The following is a 26,164-nucleotide window of genomic DNA, read 5'->3' as shown; positions in this document are numbered from 1 at the left end:
TGCCCTTCAGCTCAGCACAACTCAGCATGCTGGGCAGCAAATCTTCATCGAACTGTGCTAGAAATGACACATCACATACGTAACTTCTTACACAAGCTTTTGTTTTTAAACACTTTTATAAACACATATAACACTTACAGATAGAATCTCGGAATGTAACATAGGATCTGTAAACATTTCCAGTCTACCAGCTGTAGTAATAGTTCTTTAATTCCTGCATTTGAATAAAGTGCTTCATACATAAGGCTATTTGAGCAAAGCAAAGATACAGGATATTCCAGGCAGGCAAAATTCACACCCTCTGAACAAGATTGTTTCTTCTTGTCTCCCTCCAGCAGTTCTGAATAATTTATACCACTCAAAATTGCCCTTTTTCATGTGCTCAGCAAGCCACAGCTCAGGTAGCAGTCAACACCCTGGCCTCCTCATTTTCCTTTTGTGCTGCACACTGACTTACTCCGAATTTTTGCTACTCCCCTCTGCTGCTGACACGGCAGTCAGAGTTTCTCGCTGTTCTAACAGAGAATGGCTTGAGGCAAGTAGAGGACAGAAAATAAGGACAAGGGGACAGGCAGCTTGTAACAGGAGGTAAGACCTTACTGCGTGGTAGGAAATATGGCAGCCAATACCCTTTATCTTGATTTATTTCCTGGTGGAAACTACGTTGTGTAGTGAGAAAGAGCAAATTACTCTGTTCCTCCAGGAGTTTAGGTAGGAAGAGAACAAGCACAGCTCAGGCCTGCACTTCTGTTTGCTCTCCCCTCTTCTGCAGATGGTTCAATCCTTTTGTAAAGGTGCTTCCACCAGCACTGACTTTTAGCTCCTGACAGAGAGTAATGACATTATTGCTCCTGCTGCAGAGACTGACACGTTTTAAGTAAGTTCTGTCCCCAGCTGGTGATCTTTGTATTTTAGGAAGCAGCACAAATTGAAGATTGTGAATTAGCCTGTTAAAGATTCCAGGAATTACACCCTTGCATGATCAAAGTCGAAGAGTAGAAGCATGGGAATGCAGCAAAGCGCTGTTGAAAACACGTTACAACTTAGGAGGAGCAACTTTCAAGGAAGATGGAAAGAGAGGGAAAGAAGGATCAAAGATAATAGAAAGCCTTTCAACACATGATACCAGTGAAAAAGCCTGTATATCACCACTTCACAGCTTGAAGCAGAGACCTTAGGAGTGACAAAAACATATAGCCCTTTTGATAAAATGCTTTTCAGGCAAAGTTCAGGTTCCCAGCTGTGTACTACCCTGGTACCTGCACAACAGATTTGACAGAAAGACCAGAAGCATTTTCTATCATGACTATTTTGAAGACATAGAAGTCCCCACGAGCTCAAGCAACACACAGAAAGCTTCCATTCAAGAAGGCACGTGGGCTCTTTGGTGCGACATCCCAGAGGAGCATCCGTTCTCAGACAGGCAGCGCACGCTCCTCAGTCTCCTGGTTTACTTAGTGTTTATTGCAACCTACCCAGCTACCAGCAATGGAACCAACTTCCTTAAGTCTTGTTCTCGCAGAAGGCGAGAGCGTGGAGAACTGCTTCCCCTACATGGACTACGGTACACAGACAGCTTGATCGATTCCCTGCTGCATTTCTCTAGAGGAAGGAAGCTGACCTCGACACTGCTCTCCGAGCCTGACAGATACCTAAACTAAAAAACACAGTAAGGAAATTCCTCACATATTGAGGTAAACATAATAGTGCTCTTTGCACACTGACCAGTCTCCCCAGAATAAGGTTTGCGAGCTAAGGGTTGTATGAAATAGTGTATGTGTGTATTTAGGAATGAGACAGAAGCTTGACATTCCAGTATGAAATACATTCTGAAAGTGCCATTTGCTGTATCAGCTTTGAGAATACTAGGCTGCTGTTCTCAAACTACAGAGTAAAATCAAACCAACAAAACCCCACCCCCAAAAAAATCACTCTCCTCCAAGAGGCAAAGGCTGCTGATGGGTGTTTTCCAAAACAACGTAATTCCAGTTTCTTTATAGGTCATGCGGTCTGTTTATCATTATCGCAGTCTCTGCATTTGGACTCTAGAATCCTTGCTCGGAAGGAGAACAGCAAAGAGGAGTTAGTCTAAAGCCCAAATGTGGTTTTGTTGTGTTTGGTTTTGTTTTCAAATGAAGTCCGACACGGTAACTTTCTTCTAAATGTAAGAAGTGCAAAGTTCCATTCAGGATTATGGTTTGCAAGTGCTCCTGCAGAACAGAGCCCAGTGACCTACCCAGCCACACGAGTTACATAGATCCATTATATAGATACCAGACCTTGCCCCAGAACATACAGTATATTGTCAGTTGGACCATTCACCGCATCAGGCAAACAAGGCTAAATGAGGGAGGATGGGCACCAAGACCAAGCAAATTACAGCCAGCACCGGCTAAAGATGCCAGGAGTGAAAAGCATTTAAAAATATGGGAACACGCTTTCCACACTTGAACCACAAATTATCTTCCTAATCCAGAAAGGGTCAAACAGAAAAAGCTTTTGTGCTATTTTTGAGATGTTATCTATTCTCGTCTTTGTCACTGTACTGCAGAAACATTCGCCTCCCAGCCAGTTTGCTCTGACGTGGGAGCACAATCTCTTCTGCACCACTTTGGGAATCTTCAGGAGGAAGAATCAAAGCTGTCACAGCCATCTGCAGTTCATGTGTCTCACTGGACAAGGCCAACGTGCACAAGAGAGTTATCATTTGAATTGCCACCAACAGCTCTGAGTAATGCATTCTGAGCAAGGTTGTTCAAAAGCCTCCTGACATGCTGCTAAAGGCCCAGCACTCACATTCACTCCCATTAAGTGCACTTCACCACATTTTGAGGGGGTGTGTGTAATACAATTTCTCTTGCTCCTAGGGGAAAGAAACTCACCCATCATTTCCACCTGGACTAGGAAGAGCTTCATGTTGCATTGAATATTCTACATTAAAAAAAACAAGCTTGTGTGATTGGAGGATCTAATTATACTTCCTGCTAATGGGGAAGTTCCCCAATGGGAAAATACTGTAACGGTTCCAGTATGACAGCAAGCGCTCATCCTTGTTAACGTGCTTCCTTTGTACCCAAAGAAAATGCCAAGTCTCAAATTCCCCTTTGGCAGCTATTTTGGCCCCAGAGAAGTTCGGTTCAGGGGAGTCCCGTTCACACAGAATTTTGCTGCATACGTTTGCAGTTTCCTCACTTATCAGTTTCTCTGCAGGATATGCACAATTTCCCCTAAAGTAACATGACATGCGAGTCTCCTCCCCTGCCCCTTGCCTCATGAGGGAAAATCACTGGAGACACAAAGTGAACTGTGGGGAACGTTTAGTTCCTCTATCACAATCCCAAATCATTCAGAAAATCCCATTACCAAGGACTGTGCTATTTTGAGAAAGATGGTGAACTGTCAGTTGTCATCTCTCCTTCACAACCATGCTCAACCATGCTCCAGTGCTACCTACAGCCAGAGAAATGACAGTAACATCTTGATAAATACTGATTTCTTGCTAATGAGTTTTGTCAGCGTTGTGCCCCAGCCTGCTGGTGTAACAGGATATTTCATCTGCTATTAGAGCAGAGAAAACACCAGCCTTCTGGTCAGCAGCTCTTCACTAGTCCTGAACAGCTACTCAACAGACGGATCTCAGGACCTCCAGAACAAAATAAACAAGCTACGCTGTAGCTGTTTAGCTTGTATAGTATGAGAGATTTACAATTAACAAGTGTTTCATTCAATTGTTTTCTCATTTAAGCCAGGCAAACTCCTCTGAGCTCCTGAACCCAGCCATCTTTGGCCCCAAACTGAAAAATATGAGCAAGGCTGCAGGCTGCCCTGCAACTGTGAACTGAATTGCAGCGACAACCTGGTCTGCCCGGCCTCCCAGGTAAAACTCAGCCCAGCGCCGACCCAGACCCAACCACGTTAGCAAATCCACCCCCTGCACGCACCTGTTCTGCACTAAGGTCTAGCAGTAAGAAATCAAATGCAGACACCCATCAGCGGGATGGCTTTCAGCTTTCCTTCAGAGATGTGTCAGCACGTCTGCAGATAAACGTTATTGGAGGACTATTAGTACAAGATGCAGAGGCATCAGCAACAACACTGCACCAGGTCACACCCTGAGCCCATGGAGAGTGTCTGCGGGATAATGATCATCAGCTCTGCCCCAGAGCATTTGGAAATTAAGAGATTGTTTTTGTATCTGTATGTTCTGCCCCACATCCAGTCTGTCTAAATCAGAGAGCAGCTCAAAGCAGCAGTATTTAAAAAAAAAAACAAGCTGTTTGGAGGATTCATTCAAACATCTGGAGGTAGAGGTCCCACCCCTTCATTCATTGCACTTCCTGCTCCACACTAGATGCTCAGAGCATTAATTGGAGAAGAAGTTTCCCTCTGGAGGTGACAACGGTGGAGTTGGCATATTGCTAGATCCCACGAAGAGGCAGCTCAGCTTCGGCTTCAGTTCATTCCAAACTTTACTCATCTGCAAGTGGAAAAGCAGAGACGACATGACAACGCGACAGGTAATCATCCCACCGCACTATTTTAGCGGCGGTTTCTGAGCACTCAAAAGCACAACACAAATTTGCTGAAGTACTCTGGGGAAGTCCAGTGGACCCAGATTGTCGATTTCAGACTGGTGCTACAACACAGCTCTCTGAGCACTTCATTGAGCTTGTATGGAAAAGAGATTTCCTGCTCCTTGGTCAGGGGAGCTGAAGGAGGAGAGACTTTTCGTATATAACAAACGTAAGAAAGTCTGTACATGAGGAAAGCTGAAGGCCACACTCAGGGCTTAGCAAAAGAGAGCTCTTGGATTTAGATCAAAACTAAGGAAGTTGTCCCTTGTCCTCTAATTTCTGTGTAGCACACCAAAAATCAGATTCACCTAGCAAACACACACCAGTCATTACAGAATAGCGAGATATTGAATGGTTGGGTCTTCTTCAACTACCTATAAGGTAAGTAAGGCCATCTGCAGATGAGAGAAGAAGAAAGAAAAATAGAGCAACTGGCTGCAAGCAGACACAGTGGTTTAGAGGGGTTAGAAGCCAGCCCTGATCCTCATCCCAAACTGGAAAGACCTTAGGTGACTTCTCAGGAAGCTATGCGAGAGCACAGCTGCACAGATGGTTGGAGGAGGAAGGCCCATGAGTGAAAACAAACACATCCAAATTCTCGTTCATATTTCGGGAAAAAGAATACAGTCCAGAAGAACTCACCTCTTTGTGACCCTGGATCTGGGAGTTGACAAAGGCCCCCAAAATGTGAGACGTGAGAGGCAGATAGATGTGGATAAGCTGAGTCTCCTGATGCAGGCAATACAGGGAGAAGTAATTCCGCAGCTCCATGGTTAGGATCGCGTTTTCTTGCTGAAAGAAGAGGAACTCTGTGAAATACGCTGCCAGGAGGAGGGTGCCAAGGAGGTTCACTTGCAGTAGGAGAAAAGAGAATTCCTCACTACACTAGCAACTCAAACACAAACCAAAAACCTGAACAGACAGTTCTTGGACCCATGTGATATGACAGCAACTGCACTTTTCATCATGCAGACTGTTGCTTTCCACAGCTCCTGCAAATGATATGTTGCCAAAGAGCCAGTTATAAGTGTTGAGGAAAACAAGCGTGTTTTCCTTGCAGCACAGCAGGTAGCTCAAATTGCCCAAAGTCCAGGTCCCCTTTCAGTCTAACAACTTTCTGCAAACATGACCGAGCTACACAGCAGCACCAGCATTGAGTCCAGTCCCACCCTTTGCTCTCCCAGGCACCTGCCCCTACCTCCACAATCCGAGACTCCAATTGCTCCACGGATTCGGGTTCTTTGTTCTGCACAGTGGCACTCATCATCTGCCTCTTCATCATGCTGTACTTGTGCAACGCTCGCTGGTGCTTGTGCAACACCCCCTTCTCATGTCTTTCGCACAGGTCCTTCATGGGAAAAGGAAGAACCAGGTACTTAGTGGAAGCTAAGAGACAGCGAGCACGCAAGCCAAGTACATTAGAACACAAACACACGGTCACACTTCATGTAATTTCCTACGCTGCAGATTTTTGTTTTCAAGTGGGTAAAAAAAAAACGTTGGCAGCTTAAGAACTCAAGAAACCAAACTGCTTGGACCCAGACCAGTGAGCTCAAGAGGCAATCTGGAGCATCACTTCTGCCAACACTTTGGATCTTATCAGGCTTCTTAATATTGAGAAGGGCACAAAAGATAAGTGCTGGCAATTAACTGTGGTTAAGAGTTTGCCAGTGTCCTTCTATTTCAGTCCAGGCCTGGGAATATCAGGAGAGGTTGTCATGTACAGTTTCAGCAGGCGCTTCTGAAAAATGGTGCGTTTGACCTCAAGATTAGTATGAACAAAAATTATTTCATTTGTAACTGAACTCATGTCTCCATGATCGAACCAGTGACCTGATTCACCGCTTTGACTCAAAAGCAGCCAAATCTGGAAAATAGTCAGCTGATCCACATAGTTCGAGCAGTCGTGTTTTTAAACTCCTCGCAGGGTTTGCTGTTTGGCAAGTTCTCACCACAAGATGAGCTGACCAGCTAAGGCCAACCGCCGCTCCCCTCCCTCCGCCAGATGCCCAGTTTGCCTCTGAACTGGCCTCCCAGACAGTTTTCCATCCAGTCGGCGTTACACCCTTTAAAAAGCACAAGATTGCTCTAAACAACTTTCTCATTGGCAGAAGAACAGCAAAACTCACTTTATAGGACTGGAGTAAATCCAGGAAGAGGTTCAGCTTCTCCACCACATCATTCTCTTCCTGTTTACCCTAGAAAACAAGGAAAAAGTACATTTTATGTAAGCCTGGCAAGAACCGACATCACAGTTTTGACATCCTTACACCATGCAGGCCCTCCGCCGTATTCTCCAGGGCACATCAACACTTACACAACTCCATCAAAAAATCTTTCAGATGGCACTGGAGTGTTTAGTCCTCAGTATGCAGAACAAAACTCTCAGCAGAGCAGGAACAGCTTTTCCAACTGTTGCTCATTGCAACAGGAGGAGCTGGGTTCGCACTCCTGTGCCTCAGTCCTTCCAGCTCTCTCTGCCTGCAATTTCTTGCTCTTGCAGATTCCTCCAGTCTTTCATCTTCTTTCCTCACAAGTTAACTAATCCACCAAAGCTATAAATACCTGCATGCTCCCCACAACAGTTCATGCACGAGAAGGCAGAGATGAGACACTAAGTCAAATTTCACTTTTTAAATTTAATTTTACTAAATACTGTCTTTTATTTCTGTATCAATAAAGCTCTCTGGAGCATCAACTCTGGAGAAAAAGCCCAGGTCTGGCTGATATGTAAAAGGGTGCTGAGTATTTTAACACCATGAGATGAAAAGAAGTGAAGACAAAACTACTCTTTTTCCTTTCCAGACTGTCATGTTCCCAGATTATTCTAACAGTCATTATCACACTGCACACTTACACAGGAATACAGTGCTTCTGTCTGAATTACTCCCGTGTAATATTTAAGTACATGAATGTCAAAATTTGATTCAGGAGTAAACTATTCTGGATTGTCTGTAGCAGATTAATTAAACAGAACGCAGGACTTTTGGACAGCTCACTATAGCAGCACAACTTGTCCAATAACTATCTGAAATGAAAAAGGAAAGCAGGCTTTTCCCTCCTTTCCCTTGCCCATTATATTTCTTCCCATTTAAACACAGTACGGGTTTTCCATTCAAGCTTGAACAGGCAGGCTGCTGTTGAGGATGTGAATTTGGACAACAATCTCCCTCTTCACTCTTTAAGTGACAACGCCCACAGAGCTCGTGGCTCAAGATGAAACGTAAGGCAGCAACGCACCACCTTAATTTTACAAAAGAGAAAGAAAGAAAAAGGTAAAGAACTCACCTGCTGCACAGCTTTATCTGCCAGCAGTGCAAACTCAACAGACAGACCCTTCAAGGCTTGTTTCAGAGTCCCCCATGTGCTATCGTTCAAAGCAGCCCAGGAAGGAAGCGGTGTAGTGTCTGAGCCCAAAGCACTAGGAGGAGATAAGTAGGATTCAAATCGAGGAGACAAATTCCACTAGGCAGATACACCTGCTTGCAGACAGCAGTTCAGAGGTTCAAATCTGTCTAACTGGCTCACAGTGCTGAGCTACTACTGCACAGCCACAAACTCAGAGATGTGTATATACCAAGGGGAAAAAATAATAAAACCAGTACTTGAGTATCAAGGTATGTGTATTTGTGTATTTGCTTTTCTCTTGCTCTATGGAACAGCAGTGGAAAGCATGCATTTTCTCTTTCACAGCATGAAAGATTTTATTACGACCTAGAGTATGCATTGAAGAACTTATTCTTACCAGACTACTTGCAGGTAAACCTTGCAACAGTTTTCAGTTCTGAAACAACAACAGAAAAATCCTCTTCCTCCCAACCTACCTTAGCTCCTTCCCAAATATGAGAAGATCCGAGGCATTATCAATGGCTCTAGAAGCTATCCTCTCCGCACGGTCCCGAAGCTTATAAAAGCTGTTATAAATATTCCTGATGAGCTCCCTGCTGGCAGCAAACTGGGCCTGTATGTCAGCTGGAAGGAAGTCCTGAAGAAGTGCAAGAGAGATTATCAGTGGATAAATCAAAGGCATGCGGATATACGTTAACGGTGGGCACACCATATGGCCAGCAGAGAGAGAGGCTTCCCTCTCGTGCCATGTTGTAACAACCCTGCAGAAATTAGCTTCACAATTCAGGTGCCCAAGTCAGACGCCATACAAATACCCCTAAATTTCAGAGGCAAAAAGAGGTTCAGATACCAGGTGTAGACAGAGTGGGCAAGATCTGCAGTTCTACTATGCAGTTAAAATGGGGTTAGTGAGGTTTCAAGCTCACAGGTTCTGTTTGGATGCTACTAGTAACTGCCGGCACGTACTGAAAGTTCAGCTCTTTTTGACCTGTGTACCACTGGTAAAAGCCTGAATTAAGCTCCAGTTGCAAAACCTTCTGTTAGCACTGCAGGAACTTGAACAACAACTCGCTTTCAAATTACTCAATGAACACAGTGAGCGTATATTTTACACTTGCCGTAGCAGTAATCACACAGATAAATGGATGCATAGAAAAAGTATAACTAACTTCTATGTAACAGTCCAAATTCCACCTACACCGGGAGAGGACGACAGAGGGAATGAGGACATGAACACATGGGGAAGACGTCAATCTAGACATCAACTTTCAGATTGTGCAGTATGTCCATTTGGTTGTTATGCAAGTACAAGTAATTACTGAGAAATGTTCTAAGCAGGATACATTGTTTAATCTTTATCATATTCATGAACGAGCACATAGCTAGAAATATCAAGCCCTTAAGAGTCAAATATTTATTTGATCTTTTTGATTAAAATTATAAGTTTAAAAGTCCTTCAAACTTTCGAAATAACTCTCTCCCACTTAAGGTCACCATCACTTAAAAGCCACAACTGATCCACCTGGAGGAGAGACATTTAAATGAGGAGAATACATTGCAAGAAATCCATATACATACCTTGGCCTGGGTAGCTAATCTGCAGGTCATAAATTCATCTCCTACTCCCTGGACCAACTCTCTTAGCTTATTCTGTACATCCTGGAGAAGACACAGAATCAAATGAGCATAAAAGAACTACGGAAGTTCACACAGGTGTCAGGTTTTTTGCAACAGTAAGGCACAACTAGGCAGACATAGCCTTGCCAAGGTTAATTTAAGGAGAAGTATAATATGTACCCTCTAAGAACCAGTTATTTTCAAAACACTATACTCCTGGCATTGAGGGAAATTACCTTCCACTTTCCAGCTGTAGAAATACTTATTGAGAGAAAATTCTCCTCATCACAGGGAGCAACAATGTGCAGGTCAGAAGCAACCGTGAACTCTGTGCCCAGCGGAGCAGTTCCAGGAAGATATGCAAACGCGAGACCATTGTTAACGAGTACTCACTGAGCCGCTGAACGACAGGAAGAGTTTCAAGAGCACATCTTCTGAGAAGGGGGGATGCCGAGCCACCAGGTTTATAAAACGCTTCAGCGCTCTCCTCCTGGATTCTATGAATTCTCGATCAGCTACAGGGAGAAACATTAAATTTCAATTAATGCGCCACAGATCACAGGTGCTCAGAAAGAGAAAAAAGAAAACACTCAGTCCGAGAATTTCTTTGTACTTCTAACCCTTGCTAAAGCACTGCAACAAAACCACAGAACGATGGGTTACCAGTAACCTGTCTGCTCCCTAAAACAGACCAAATATTGCAGAACAAATAGTCCTTCAAGTGGTTCTCTACATCTTACTGAAAACCAGCATATACACCTCTGTATGTTTATTTTCACAGGGTGGGTCAGGTAAGCAGGATGAACAACAAAGTCGAAGGGTTGAAGCCTCCACTTACAAACTCCTGAATCAATTCCAGAGCTGGTCCCCAAAGGGAATCTCACTCTGCTTGGGAAATGCACAACACTGCTGTTTGCCACTGCAAAGTGATCAGCCCACAAATAATCATGAGGCTTTTGCTCACCATTCTGAAGAACTTGCTTCAGTGTGTTGAACTCGTAACAGTCCCCCTGCCACACTTGTAAGCATTTTGGGGCTAAAGGAACAATAAAGGTGGGGTTTGTTGTTTGTTCAAGGGCATTACTCTTTTACCTCAGTTTTAAGCTGGTAGTTCACTGGTTAGTTCTCTGTCATGATCCTCAGCACAGCATCACACGCCAACTGAGCAAATGTAATTACTATTGCCTGCATCATAAGGCTTCTGTGCAAGGTAACACTAGAATATTCAGCGCTGAAGCTCTTCATGTAACATCCCTGTGCTTGCCAGTCCCTTGTAGGTGTGTACGAGGTCAGGACCCTACATGAACTCAGCAGGATCAAGTATGGTCTTGCCGGAGAAGCAATTACATTTCTTTCACGCAATCAGCTCCTCTGCAGTTTCAAGCCTTTAAATAGAGATGTTTGTGGGGTTTTTTTTGGTAGGTTGTATTTTTTAAATCTTTACTCTTCTATTGCTATAGAAAAACACTGGGATTTCCACAAATCTTTTCTATTCCGAACACTTCACTGATCACCACAACCTGTTTTCCTAAAAACCACAGCCATAACTCCACCATCCCTTTGTGTAGAATTACACCCCAAATCTTCCCCGAAAAGTCATTAGATACCAAACGCAAAATGAAAAAACAAAACAAAAAACTTCACTGTAACTTTACATCAATATCTTACGTATGGAGTATTTCTAGGTCGGCAATAACCCACACTTCCCAACTGCGTATTACAGCGTCCAAGTTGTTTTCTCAGCAAAGACCTTCTACCTTTAAACATTTCAAGAGTATCATCTCAATCACACTTGCGCCACGACCCCTCCACTCAACAGAAAGGCCCAGGTTTACCTCCCAGCATCCTCTTTGGTGGAAGCGCTGGCACCATCCGATATGGAAACTTCTGGAGCAGCATCTCATGGAACACCACGAAATCATTGTATCGCCTGTAGACCGAGCACTTGAATCTCTGCAATAGAAGAAATTGGGAGGGGAGGAAACAAATCAATACACAGGCTGCACAATCAGTAGGATTTCAATTGGGGTTTTTTTGCTACTGCCTGCACCAAAAAGAAAAGGAAAAAGTGAAAGAAATCACACCAAAGACAACAAAAATTACTTATTTCTTATCTCCAGGAGCCTTGTGCTGGGAAGTGGGGAGAAAAGACTCCAAACACCTTTCCATTATTAATAGAGATGGCATTCTCATAACCACAGACATTTTAAGATTTTCAGTTAAAAATATAAGTCACATTTCATTCACACACAAGACAAAAGAGAGTAGAGAATGGAAAGCAAGAGGTTTCTCAGGAAACTACAAATATCCTTAAATCTGCCAGAGTTGTGCATCATTACTCCTCCAAACTCTCTGGTGTTCCAAATCAGACAGAACATTTAGAAATAGTGTCGACGCTCTCAAAGTGATCTAGATACCTCTTCTCTTGATGCCCTGCAAGTCCCCAAGCTCCAGCTCTTGGGAACTTACTCTATATCAAACTCAGAGGTGGCAAAACAGTCTTAGATCAAGTTAAGTATTAGTTCAAATGACTGATGTTTTAAGTGAACCTCACAAGAGAGAGACCTCTCACTGATGTTAGATCTATAAACAAAGATTGAAAGCTCCTTTAAAACCTTAGTCCTTCACTCCGCATTTCTTAGATCAATATGTAGAAGAGGCCAAAGAAATTGTTTTTTTCATTCCAAAAGGAGTCAGGTAGCAGTTGGAACAAGGCACTTCGGAGGCAGAAATCCTTTAAAAATAATAAATAAAACCCGCACACGCTATTACTACAGATTCAACTACTAGAGCAGTTAATAAGAAAGACTACACAATGCTATATCCATCCTCACATTGCACGTTATCCACCACTTATTGTGGCACTACGCATTTTCAAAAATAAAGCAATGAGGCCTAGAACTGGAGCACAACAGACACAGCCCCTGGGCCTCTCTCTGTCTGCTCCGAAATGTGACGTTGATTCGTGTTGCAGAGCTCAGATGAAGCTCCAGCCCAAACTATGCTGCTTTTTAAGGAAGTTTCGTTCTACAGCTCAAATCATAGGGGAGATGACAGCAACTGAAAAAAGCTGGCAATGAGTTCCTAAATTCAAAACCTCAAGACACCGCCAGCGTCACTGAGTCCTGTGCCCTGAAATCACAGGAAAAAACAAACGTTGAGTCCTAGCAAGACCACAGAAACATTCACTGCATCTGCCCTTTCCCTCTCACAACAGCCCAACTTACGGATGTCAACCAAAAACACCTAAAGCCCCAAATGCTGCTACAGAAAGTGGATCCAAATGGGTCTCTCAATACACACAACAGCGACCACAGCAGTTTGCATGTTGCTCGATAACTGATGTTTTGGTGTCCTGGAAGATACAAATTGCTCATGGTGTACTTTGCAGAAGACAGATTTCCTTCTTCAAGAAAACCACACAAACTACTGGAGAGCCATCTCACCGGCTGCTCTATAAATAGAAGATACATCAATCTTCTCTTACACCAGGAGCAGAACCTATAGGCCAGGACTGAGGGAAGTAAACTGGAAGTGGCCCAGACACTGCAGAAGCATTTGCAGAACCTTTTCTGATTTTAAAGGATTTCAGCTTCCCACTGCCAACACGATTTCTTCACTAGCTCAAAACGGTTTGTAATATCTAGTCGCCTACACCAATTCATTATGAAAACATTCCGTTTTCAACGTTACACGTCTGCTTTTGTACAGAGCTCAGGTTTCAAGCTCGTAAACTAGCAGACCATCCATCGGACGTCAGCCAGGAGATGCTCCATAATGCAGAAGCCCAGGTCAAGAAAGCACAGTGCTACCGCATTTAAAGTAAACCCATCCAAGTGGCCTACTCAAAAACCAGCATCACTCAACACCTCTATCAAATTAGACAACACTCAGACAACAGCAACTGCAAAGCCATTCCTAGGAGGAAACGTTCTCACTAAGACCAATGTTCATGTTCACATTACCTTGCTGGAAACCTCGTATTCCACATGTTTCAGAAAAAGGCCCTTCTTCTCAGGTATAAGCTCCACCTGCACGCTGTCCTTGCTCAATAGCTCTTGTAGGGTGTGGGAAAGCAGCAGTGGATTTCCCTGGGGCGCCTGCATCAGAAACTGTTCCGGTTCCCTCGGTTCATTTACGGGAGGCTTTGCCAAATCTAAAAGACAAAAAGGGGGAAAAAAAAAAAATAGTCCTGTAGACCTAATAAGATAAAGTGAGAGAGGTAGGCTTAAAATATTCTGCTCCCTTGCTCAGTGCTCCCACGGTGGTGCAACACAACCAGAACCGCCACTCCCCGGGAGGCTGTGCTGCTCCGCACACGTTCGGGACACTGGTACCTCCCTCTTCACAACACCCGGAGCACCACCAATTGCACCGGTCAGAAAGACATCCCTATGAAGCAAAAGAGGAATCACAGGCCAAATTTGTTCGGTGAATCAGCGAAGAGGCCCGTGTTTCCTGTCTGTCCAGCTCCCACCACAGCAGGATCTGCCAAAATGAGCAAAACTCCAGCTCAGCACTTTTGGATCCTGCCTAGAACAACTTGTGGAAGGAAAGAAAATGTGTTATTTTACTGCGCTGCAGAAATTTCATACATTAATTTTCACATGTCATTACAAAGGAAGGAGACACTTAATTTGACATAATTTTATTAAACTCTATGACAATATGCTTGAGTGAGCACGAATTACAATCATTTACTATGTCAATATCCTGAAATTCAAGAGCAGGGGAAAAAGTTTCTTAATAAGCACTACCAACCCAACAATTCCTCAATCATGGCAAGCTCTAGCAAAGTCTTTCCTATTCCACTGCTTGTAGCCAAAACCCAGCCTTTTACAGTGAGCTCAACCACAGCTGGGCAGTTTGGACAGGGCGATTCTAACTGCTGCTCGGCCAGACGAAAAAGTGGAAAAAGATCTTAAGAATACAGCCCTGGAGGACAAACTATATCAAAGAAGATGAAGATGCAGAGTGCCATCCGGTCAAATGACTGACTGCAGCCCATTATCTCAACTTGACATCATAACTGCACATATCACGCAACTGTAAACTAAGCTTACATCGTTTTTCAAAGCGATCTCTTTTTTCTCTCCACTTCACACATAAGAAACAGAGTGAAAAACAGGCCTATAACCATGGAATCTATTCAACCTATATCCAAGTCCTGTTCTGCAGTCTGGAACAGATGTGTTGCTTCCTCTCTGTGTATGTCTATTTAAGAGGGATATTATGAGCAAGCTCTTGTACAAAGTAAGTCGAATCCACCGATGAAAAGTTACCCAGAAAATCTAGGCCATATTAATCACCCCTTCCTTGCCATTGCGCAGAAGTTACACCCCTTCTTAAACAGATCTAAAAGGTTACGAACACAAAAAGACAGTAATGCCATAGAAGCAAGAACCATTTCCATAAGCTTGAACACATGGTTCAAAAAGTTGATAACTGGGCAAGAAATTAACTCAAGGAAGATAAGAAGTCATATCCTTAACTTGAAAGTCCTGACGTCCTCCTGATACGGATTTCCCATCTGTTCTTTCATGTGCTCTAAGGACCTGATAAATGAGGAAAACCGATAATCATCAATTCCTCAGGTACACAGCTTCGGAACAGACATTTGGTTCTCTGTTCCATAAAAGGAAACCAAACCAAATCCTGGACGAATGACCTTATCCCACACATTTCATCAGGTTTCAGATTCCTGGTAATGTGACTCAGAGAAGCAAGTCCTAACACCTCTGCTTTAAGAGACTAATGTATCGCCTACTAACCCCACCTACACAGCAGCTTCTATAAAGTTCCAGCTACCTGCCAGAAATTTGTGGTAAGATAATGCAAACTAATTCAACGTTGACATGGGATATTGCTGGATAAACTGATCACATATCTGTCAAGCCACTTTTCACATGGATGTTGAACTAGGGAGGAAAGAAAATTCAGAATACAGATAGTAAGGCAAAAGCTTTTCTAGAGTAGAAAAATCTTTGCCCACCTGATCTTTCATGGGGCAGAACCGCACTGGCAAAAGGAAGCGTCCAAAATACACACAAAAAGAACTATGGAAAGCACAGGACAGCGCTGCTCTCCAGAGCAGCGGTTTTCTGCGCGCACACCCTTTTAATTGCTCAAGACACATCAATGAAATGCAACATGACACAGGAGATTTTATGACTCCTCCAATGCACACACACCCACTCACAGGGAATCCCACACTCCTGTGCTGCTGAACCGCGAGGCAGCCAGAGCAAGTGAGACCCCCAAAGAGGGCCCGGCCAAATCGCAGCCCACCCATTTCCCCAAGAACGGTGCCAGTCCATGCTAACACAACACTCAGCCTCCCGAATCGCTCTCCCTGCTTTCTGTCTTCTGCTGGCCAACAAAGCGAGGCTTTCATGGCACAAACTGCTCCCTAAACCAGAGCTCAGCACTGTCCGGCTCCTCACAGTGGCCAAAGGCAAAAGATTTACAGGATGAGTCGTGAATCCTTTGGTATTTCATCTGCAAGTCCTGGGACCTGCAACGTTATCAGCCAAACTGATGCTGAGATGGGCTCCCAGATCCACCACAGTGATCTGAACCCACATTATCCTGTAAGGCCGCTACAGAGTGATAGCCCAATAGAGAAATCTAGACAAGACCTGGTGTTCCATTGACAATTCAGTCACGTTGCTCCTTTCTTTTGTAATATTTTGCCAATTTTCAGCAAGTTATTCTATACATTTCCTTTCTAAAATTCACCTACAGGAAATACCTTATCTTTATCAGCAGCTCACACACTTGATTCTTCCTGAATATTCTGTAGCTTCTTTACATCTCAACCCTGTCTAAATGTGTGAAATCATTACAAATCAGACAACCACACAAACAAGCTTGAATAATTACTGTTTCATTAATAATCTCAGCGTGTTCCGTATCAACAAGACAGCTACTCAGGGTGAATTTACGCTCTCAAGCGCTGGTCTGAGAACACAAAACGATGACTTTGGAACAGCTGGTAACCCGTTATAGAAAACACCACAGCATTAACACTAACCCTGCAGAGCAAGATACACTGAAGCTGTTCTTCAACCCGTTTGTCATTCTGCTTACTGAAAAGTCAATTCAGTAACAGCCTCAAGAGCCCTGGCCAGGAATGGGGGATAATAGTGGGAACTCATTGGTATGAGCTCCTGTGTTCAACGAGTGAAAGGATTTACATCCATTGTGACCAAACACTTAACGCTTCCCATCGCACGCTCTTTGCTCGCTACTTTGGAGAATGTTCCCTTTGGTTTCAGCAGATCATTATCTAGTAAAGTTCATATCCGTAGAGCAGTCAGTGAATACGGAAATGAGGTGAGGAATGGTCTCCTGGAACACAGACCAGCAGGCAAAATCAAATCAGCGTTTTTGTGCAATTTGGCCTTCTGCTGCAGCAGAGTTCTGAACCTGTTGTCAATAAGACACCAGGAAGTGCCCTGCTATAACTGAAAACAATTTGATATCAAAGTTAAAAATAATACATCTATGCATAGATATGCAAACAAGCAGACTACAAGATGACAATAAATAAAAGCTTAAAGAAGCATTTAAAGCATAGCCTAATTTTTGTTCAGTTGTAAAGGAAAAAAAAACTATGGAAATACTGCGTAATACTTTTTTTCTTTTAGTAATAGCCTTTGGACCAAAAGAATTGAGAAAGTTAACCAGAGAATAACTGAAATAGACAGCTTCACTACTTTATATCACATATTCCGCACTTTAGTGCCCAGCTTTCATTACTCCCATTCACACAACCAGACAGCAGCCCGACCTCTACAGAGTTACCAGTTTCCTCAATCAGGTTTTGTAAAACCGTGCATTTACGAAACCCAAAGTAGAATTTCAAGTGTCTGACGAGCTGCACGTAGGTTTTACATGAGTAAGCACATATAGAAGAGAAATGCAACGCAAGGGCTGGCAGCCCAGGTGGTAAATCACAGTACAGACCTCCCTCTCTAGGTTAGTTCTGTCACCCGAATTTGGAGGCCTTATCTCCGTTTTACAGACCACTGCTACCAACAACTCTTTATCGTATCAGGGTGCTAATCAGCTACATTTATTACATACCCTTAAGTAGAAGGTGCCATAGAATTACTTGTTATATTAGTAGCAGATTTTCTAGATGGAGTCTGAAAGGGAGCAAAGCCTTTAGAAAAATAAAAAGCTGTGATTTATTCTCCACTATGAGAGGCCAGAGGTGATCCCGTGCACAAGAAATTCAGAGGATTATTCGAATTAATTATTTCTGTACACAGATACCTCTCATTTCACCCTGATAAAAATGAAGGCCCCACTGCAAACTCCTGGGCCAGGAATCCTACAGCAGCAATGCAAATGTCATTCATCAGCATTTCCCTTTCCTTTCTGTCTTCCCATGAAAAGCCTCAGGAATTATGGAAATGCTTTTCCCCCTTATCGCATCAAACACATTCCTCCGTAAACCCAGAATTCAGCGTCCACATCAATCTCTCAAAATGACAGTGCAGATTTCAAGTACAACTCCAAACACGTTCCCTTCCTTGTTCTTTTTTATAGTTCTTAAATAATCCAAAATCCCCTAAAAACGAGAAAAAGGAAACAGCAGTCCAAAAAAAGAAAAACTACACAACAACAAAACCCTTCTTCCTTCTAAGGGCTTTACAGTTTTTTGAGACAACTTTACACAACTTGTTTGGGTTTGGCTTTTTTTTAAGAAATTCAAAACCATGCAATACTTATTTAGGAAGGAGCAATGCAAAGGAATCGATCTGTGTGATCTAGCACAGCTGATGCACAGATCCAGGTTCAACATGGAAGAGGGGTTTGTATTTCTTACTAGGTTCAAGAAAAGGAATCACATTCAGCTTCACTCAAAGAGATGTGTGAGAGAGTTCTTCCTTCTCCCTCCCCACAATTCATTTGTAAATACAAGCTATCCAATGCCAAAACAACGCCATATAAAATAATACACATACTATCATAATATTAGATGTTGGAGAACAGGCTCTAACATTTTGGTTTTCCCTTAAAAAAAAGAAGCAAACCACAACCAGCTTTCTCAGCACAGATGTCAAATGCACACCCTGTACTGCCTGGTCTGCTTTTGGTTTGGGGGGTTTTTGTTTGCTTGGGGTTTTTGTCTTGGAGGTGTTGGAGATGGTTACGGTTTGGGTTGGGTTTTTTTGGTGGTTGGTTGTTTTTCCAATAAGTGTCAGATTGGTATTCAGCACTTGGTGCTTTTCAAGATGAAGCAGAGAGGTAATGGCACAAGTCAAAAATAGGTGAGGATATCTAAGCTTTATTTAATAATGATAATAAGGCACTAGCATTTCTGCATTCCCCTACAGCTGTGGGCCTCTAACTGCTGCTCAAAATATCACAATCACACCCTACAGCAGGAAAAAAAGCCCAGCACCAAGTTACTGCTTTCCAATGTCACACAATAAACACATGACAGAACAAAGAACTAACTTTAAGCCTAGTGCTCTATTCTTTTAACCATGCTTTAGATCAATTGATTGATTAAGCAATTAGATCATCAATTGATTAATTAAGCAATTTCCCTAGTCTGCGAATACAAGGAACATGCTCCATTTGCAAGCCAGCCAAGGAGCCACAGTCACAAACTGTAGCAAACACAATAAAGTGAGATGGACCTACACACGCTGAAGAAATAATAGGATTAGGGAAGAAAAATCCATCAAGGAATGTTCTCAGAGACAAAAAGTCAAATCCTCACTGGGGCGGTTTCCCAGCTCACAATGGAAATTGCTAAACTACCATTTTTCACACCCACCTCTAACAAAGAGTAGGAAGTGTAAAAAATTCAGGCCCAAAAAGGTAATCCAACGAGTAATAACACACACAACTGTTCTCCAGAAAACTTTTACAAGGGCATTTTAGCGTAACTATCAAACTGCTGGGTTTCCACAACCATCTTTCCTTATGCAGGTCAAGAAAACCTCAAAAGAAATAGCTCTTTATCATTTTGTTTTGCTTCTTGTCCTCCTGGCACGTTTCTCATCCTCTTAATTATACTGGGAGAAAACATGATCTTAGCACCCAAACCTTAAAAACTGTGCTGCTCCACACCTTACGGTCTCTGAATGATCTTTTTACACGTTTTATAGTTAGAACAAGTTCATTCACATCTCAACTTCTGTTGAAAAGCAATCATCAAAGCTCCCCTCCCTTTATACCAGTTCCACGTGTCTGTAACTACCACATTTCTCTCCATCACCCTGCACCAACCCACTAAAACTTCAAGATTGTGGGGGAAATCAGAGTGATTATGTTTGAATTCTACCGAGTGCAGCCGGTACAGCCCTCACAACCAATCCCTCCTGCTTGGGAGGCTGCACACACAGTTAAAGATTTACCACCCCAAGAAACCCCCCCCCAGCAAACACACCTGGATTAGTTCCCCACCGTCATTGCAAAACAGAATCGAATGGGAGCAAAAGAGAAAAAAAAAATCGGCACAAACAACGTTGAACAACTGCCTTTAATGTACTGGACATTATCCTTCTCCTATTTCTTTTAACCCTACAAAATAAAAGAGACAGCATTTGCGTGTGCTGTCAGAGGACATCGACAGTCCTCCTCAGGACTCTCATTACTCAGGAGATTTAGATCCTCCCAGAATATTCGCTGACAAGCTGCTGATCTCCATAAAAGTTACATACGGGTGTGAAACTTCCAAGATCACTGAACCCACATCACAATGCCCAGAAATAAAAGCATTTCTGCTTTCACAGCAATATTTTTCTGTTGCTAAGATCATTAGATACCTTCTCTTGGTGCTCACCATCTAAGCTTTGTCAAAGAAAGCCAAGTTTTTCTATATAGGGCTGAGTAGATCAGACAGTTACCGAAGCATCATCACCAGTGCAGAGGTTAATCAGGCCACTCAGAGATAACTTTCATCTCCATAAGGCTCCTGAAGCAGATGGTAAATCCATAACAGACGTACCTGAACAAGCTCTCTTGTACAGTAGGACATTTTTTCCCACAAAGGCTGCTGTTCAATATCCCAATATCTTACATCAGTCCTGGACAGAAATATTCCAAAATGATTTATTTATAAGCATTATCCGCATCAGGAGCATCGCAGGCCTATCAAAAGCACACTCTCACTGGAGCCTGAATATAATCCAACCAAACCGTTTCTCCCTGCAGAAAGCTCCCTACTTACCTCTACCAGCTTTTCTTTCCAAAGAGAGAAAAAATAATATTATGCATAGAGCAACTGCCAGTATGAAACTTTACCCACTTTAAGAGAACTTTAGAGAACTGTATTATCCCATTTCTCTCTAAAAGTTTCCCTCGGTTTAACTGTTACGAGCCTAGCACGTTATTTTCTTAATCCACCCAGGAGCTCCGTTTCTCGTTTCACAAGTGCTGGCAGCATTTGGCTCCGAGTTTCCCGATCCCAGACCCAGCCGCACGTTCCCGCGGCCCCAGCGCTCGGAGCTGCCGCCTCCCCTCGCCGCTGGACCCGCTCCTGGCGCGGTCAGCCCGAAGACGTGGCCTCCGTGCGGGTCGGGCTGGGACACTGGCACTGCCCCGCTTCGCTAATTGTCCCCGCACGCTTTAACGCGCCCCCGAGTCCACAAGGAGATGAACGAGCCTCATGTCAGCAGCCCCAGGACGCCTCTCCAGGGGCCCGTCCCCGCTCGCAGACCCGCAGAGGGGCTCCCGGCCAAACCGACCGGCGGGCAGCGGGACGAGCGCTGCCCGCCGGGGAGGCAAAACCCACCGCCCCTGGGCGCCCGCCAGCGCTCCCCCTTATTTATCACCACGGGGCAGAAGAGAAGGGAACCCCCGACACCGCCAAACGGGCACCGGCCGCGGCCTGGCGGCGGGGCAGCTCGGGGCCAGGGGGAAACGGGGATGGCGGCGTCTTTTTACCTCAGGTTTTGGCGGGGGGAGCGGCCCGGACCCCACCCGAGGAGCCCCGTCACCCTCCCCGAGCCGCCGGCGGGAGGGAAGCGGCACCGCGGCGGCGCCACTAGAGCCGAGGAGCGGCCGGCGCTGGCCCCCGCCCGCGGCACCCGCCGCCCCGTACCTGTGCCGGTGCCCGCGGGCGGCTCGCCGTCCATCGCGGCAGCAGTCATGTGAGGCCGGGGCCCGGCGGCCGCCCTCCCCTTCCTCCGCAGCGCCCGCCTGTCAGCGCGGGCGGAGCGAGGCCGCCTCCCGCGGGGCCGGGGCGTGGGGCGGCCGGGCGGGCAGCGACGGCGGGCGGTCACAGCACTGGGGACAGCTTAACCAGGCCCTGCGCGGCGGGGACGTGTGGCAGCACTTGGAGATAATGTCCCTGATGAGGCGACACACGCTCCCGCGCTGCGGGCTCAAGGCTTCTGGGCTCGAAGAGGCAATAAGCCACCCCTCAGAGCTCTTCTAAACCCCTTTAGATTAACAATAAACCTTTCAAACATCTTAAAGCATCGAAAAAGAAGTGATTGGCTCATGGGCTTAACACAAGCTTTATTCATTTTTTTCTATTTTTTTTTTTCTGAAGGGTGGTTGTTGGGAATATGAACTTCATCCTGCGCTACAAAAGTTGATAAATTGTTGGTAGTGATAATGAGATGGTTCTTCCAGTCAGGTGGTGATTGACGGGGGCGAGGGGGCTGTACCTTGTGTTTCAAGTTAGATGAGATACTCCAAGACAATTTTGATACATTTTGTTTCACTGAGTTCCCTTTTCCCACAGCATTTCCAATGCCCTCTAGCCAATGATGTTTTCTACAGTTAATATTTTTGATATTTTCGATGCATTTGGAATCTTATGAAATACTCTTGATGATAAGCTAAAGCAGATATTTAATGTTTTCCAAAGGAAAAGTCATGGTAGCATTTTATGCTGTGCACCAGAAGCAACGCACAAATAAAGGTAAGTATGGTAGAAATGAACATTAACCTATTCAGGACAGCACAGAAATATGAGCATTTGGAAACTGAAACTGCATAAAAGTAAGAATTTCAGGTATAAATGCCTCTCATTTTATAGTGTGTTTTTTTCCCACTTCCTGTACTTTATTAGTCAGGAATTATATGGTTGACACTGGTGAAAAATAAGGCATCTGTTTTGTACAGTGGTTTTCCAGAAAATACCATCAAACAAGCAAGACACAAAAAATATGTATAGATTCTGGACCTCCAGATTAAGGTGTTACAATCCATAATGCTTTATGGTTTTAATATCCAAATTATTGAATGCATTCACTATTCAACGTTCCTTATACTTATTAATAATGAAAAGATAAATAACTATCTCCACTATATGCATAGAGAACTAAATCATAAAATTATAAAGTGAGAATTATTTCAGGTGTAAGTAATTACGACTGTAATGTTCTCCCTTGAAACTTTTCATGCTGCTACAAAAGCGCGAATGACTTGAGCGATTCCCCCTTTCCTGCTGCCTCTCGCCTCAGTGCTATTTCAGCCGCGATCCCACGAGCGTGGGTGCAGACTGAAGCTGTGTATAAAATTAAAAAAGCATGGCATTATTTAAGCTGAGAAGCCCTTCAAATCATGTTTACACAGCAGCCGAGTGGAGAGTTTTGCAGGCTCAGCACTTCTGGAAACGAAGCGTTACACAATTTTTCGCCTATATAGCATTTTTGGAGAAAATGAATGGAGGAATCAACATGTTCTCATTTAGCTATAGATCTTTGATTGGTCCGTACTTAAGCTAATAGCGTAACTATTTATTTGGTATAAATAAGATGTTCTCAACAGAAGATTGCTTTTGCAACCCATGGGAGGAATCTTGAAGAAAAACACTGTGAAAAATAATTCAATTGCAGAAATAAGTTTTGAACAGGGCCAAAAAAGATCATGTTTAAGTTATTGAATGCTTCCATATTTGCTGTAAACACAGCAAAACCTTCTGGAAAACCTACAGCATAAATAAAATAGAATCGCTAGAGAAAGAAAAGGCACGTGTCATCAGGTTCCATGAAACAAATGTGACGCAAAAGGATGCAACTACCCGAGGCCTCGGCCTTTCAACCTCTCATTCTGTGCACGTCCTATTGGTATTAGATAAAATTTTGTACAGATTACAAGAGCTTGCTTGTTCTTTCAGAATTCAGTTTAGGAAACAGTGGTGTCAGCTCCATTCTTTTCAGATCACTTGCACTCAGTAAAATTTATGAGGCATGGCTGGTTTGACAGTTGTGTCCCCAAAAGCCGCTCCTGTTGGACATCTTTCCCAAAATTTCCTATTGATGAGGAGTTTTGCATGTGGAATACTTACAGGAACAGGCTACAGCTGCCAATGCCAAAATCTCTGGTTTTAAAAGTTGTTCCGCTCACCCTCAGATTGCTGAGCAAGGACTGGAAGAGAAAGAACAGCAGTGAGATGATAGCACAGGAACTGAAGGGAAATATCAACAGAAGAAAGGAAAAGGGGTTAGGAAGGAAGGAAGATAAATCAAAAGTTGCTGTAAAGTAAGGGGAAGTGCAAACAGCAGACCATGCAAAGATAGGAAAGGAGGATCCAGCATTTAGATTCCATGCTCAACCAAAGCGATTGTAAAAGTAGTGGTTAGCGTGCAAATGGGAAGGAATGCGATACAGAAAAATTGTGTATTCTAACAACACAGACAACTGTGAGGGTGGTGAAACCCACAGGAGAGAGACCATCACATGCTCCTGGAAAAGCTGTGTAATCTTGAGAACTCAGCTGGGGCTCCAGATTGAAACGCAGCACGTCCTCCCTCCCATTTGGAAAAATAGATGGTTGTGATGGCGAGGGAGATAACAGCATTTTCTTCACGCTTTAGCGTGTTGATGCTGCTGAGAACCAGGACATCAAAGTCTGGTCAACTCCCATGATACAACGAGAGGGAAAAAACCCACAACTGCACAAAGTCATCATTTCCACTCGGTAGCATTGCTCATGGCATGAATACAGAACCGCCAGGCTCCACCAACTGGATTTGAATGGAGTTAGGATGCCACCTTGTGACTGGTTGATAAATTACAGAATTGAGGTTTGGTTTAATTTCTTAAAACACCTTCTCTCCAGGTTTTGTCAAAACATGAAAGATATTGCAATGTAAGATAGGATCTAAATTTAAAATACTAAGTATAATACCTGTTCTGCTCTTCTCATTAATTTTTTATGCTGGCATTCTTATTCTGTATGTTTTGATGAGTTGGTTGAAAGCACTGGGCTAAAAAAACCCTACACAAAATGCAAATGTTAATCTCAGAAGTGAACACAGACAAACTATTCCTCAAGAACTGTTCTGATGTTTTTTTCATCTAAAAATGGCACCAAAACCTCAAGATGGTATCCAAGACAAAACATGGGTTCCCTTTCTGGAACTTTATCATATTAGCACACATGCTGAAAAAAATGACACTCCACATATTTTTGCATCAGCCTGAGGTACCAGAAACAGAGGGTAATTGTTTAATTGATACAGATCAGCTCTCTCAGAAAGTTGGGTCAGCAGGAGAGAGCTTTAGCAGTTTAAAAGATGTTAGGACTATGAAACGTCCAGCCGTGTTCGCTGCGACTTTGGAAGGCTCCTCCCGCCACCCGGAGTGTCACAGTGGAGATGCAGGACCACAGAATCCCAGAGTGTCAGGGGTTGAAGGGACCTGGAAAGCTCATCCAGTGCAATCCCCCCATGGAGCAGGAACACCCAGCTGAGGTTCCACAGGAAGGGGTCCAGGCGGGTTTGAATGTCTGCAGAGGAGACTCCACAGCCTCCCTGGGCAGCCTGGGCCAGGCTCTGCCGCCCTCACCAGGAACAAGTTTCTTCTCAAATTTAAGTGGAACCTCCAGTGTTCCAGTTTGAACCCATTGCCCCTTGTCCTGTCACTGGTTGTCACCCAGAAGAGCCTGGCTCCATCCTCCTGACACTGCCCCTTTCCATATTGATCCCCATGAATGAGTCCCCCCTCAGTCTCCTCTTCTCCAGCTCCAGAGCCCCAGCTCCCTCAGCCTTTCCTCACACGGGAGATGCTCCACTCCCTTCAGCATCTTTTTTGCCCTGCGCTGGACTCTCTCCAGCAGTTCCCTGTCCTTCTGGAACTGAGGGGCTCGGAACTGGACACAATATTCCAGATGTGGCCTCACCACGCCAGAGTAGAGGGGAAGGAGACGGGCGGGCGTCACTTTTTACCTCACAGGAAACGTTATTTAAAATCCACGAAGGTCCTGTAGAGATCATTACAGAAGCGTGGCGTATATGACCCCCAAGTGGCTACCGCGTCGCTCCCGCTGCCGCTGCCTGACGCAGGCCCGGCTTCCCCCGGCACCCACCCGCCGTGTCACCGGCCCGCGCCCCCCGCGGGGCTGATGTGGCGGCTCCCGTCGGGCCGTACCATGCTGTCCTGCCGCCGTGGGGGGGTGCGGCTGTTCCCTCGTATGCTCCCCGCGCCCGAACACAAACGCGTCCGTGTCTGCGCAGCACGGCGCGCCTCCCCTTCTGTATCAGTTTGGTAGCGCCCGCGCGGGCATCGCAAGCCTTCGGGCGAGCCCATGGCAGAAGGTTTGCATGGGGGCAGTTTTCGCGTCCGTGTGTTGTACTGTCACCTTCCACCTGGCGCTGGACGGGGAAATACACTGAGCTGCCGAATCCGCAGGAAGGTTTCTCTCC

The 26,164-nt window shown here is 44.4% G+C and overlaps 1 protein-coding gene across 6 annotated transcripts; it reads right to left on the bottom strand.

The window, feature by feature from the left end:
- Window positions 1-97: 97 nt before the first annotated feature.
- Window positions 98-26,006, bottom strand: SNX8 (sorting nexin 8). 6 transcript variants are annotated; one of them, XM_065850264.2, is made up of 12 exons: window positions 25,890-26,006; window positions 23,806-23,885; window positions 13,505-13,695; window positions 11,375-11,492; window positions 9,933-10,054; window positions 9,501-9,581; window positions 8,399-8,559; window positions 7,863-7,995; window positions 6,704-6,772; window positions 5,773-5,922; window positions 5,217-5,366; window positions 98-4,477 (listed from the first exon to the last, which is right to left on the bottom strand). In XM_065850264.2, the coding sequence occupies exons 3-12, from the start codon at window positions 13,643-13,645 to the stop codon at window positions 4,364-4,366; spliced, it is 1,239 nt and encodes a 412-aa protein (XP_065706336.1). In that variant the 5' UTR covers window positions 13,646-13,695; window positions 23,806-23,885; window positions 25,890-26,006; the 3' UTR covers window positions 98-4,363. The 6 variants fall into 6 exon arrangements, with proteins under 6 accessions (XP_065706336.1, XP_065706335.1, XP_071671092.1 ...); XM_065850263.2 differs by lacking the exon at window positions 25,890-26,006 and adding an exon at window positions 25,688-25,871; XM_071814991.1 differs by lacking the exons at window positions 23,806-23,885; window positions 25,890-26,006 and adding an exon at window positions 25,688-25,871.
- Window positions 26,007-26,164: the final 158 nt, after the last annotated feature.

The sequence above is a fragment of the Patagioenas fasciata genome, chromosome 15 (genome assembly GCF_037038585.1).
Source record: "Patagioenas fasciata isolate bPatFas1 chromosome 15, bPatFas1.hap1, whole genome shotgun sequence".
Taxonomy (NCBI): Eukaryota; Metazoa; Chordata; class Aves; order Columbiformes; family Columbidae; genus Patagioenas; species Patagioenas fasciata.
This window is presented reverse-complemented; position numbering and strand designations above follow the sequence as displayed.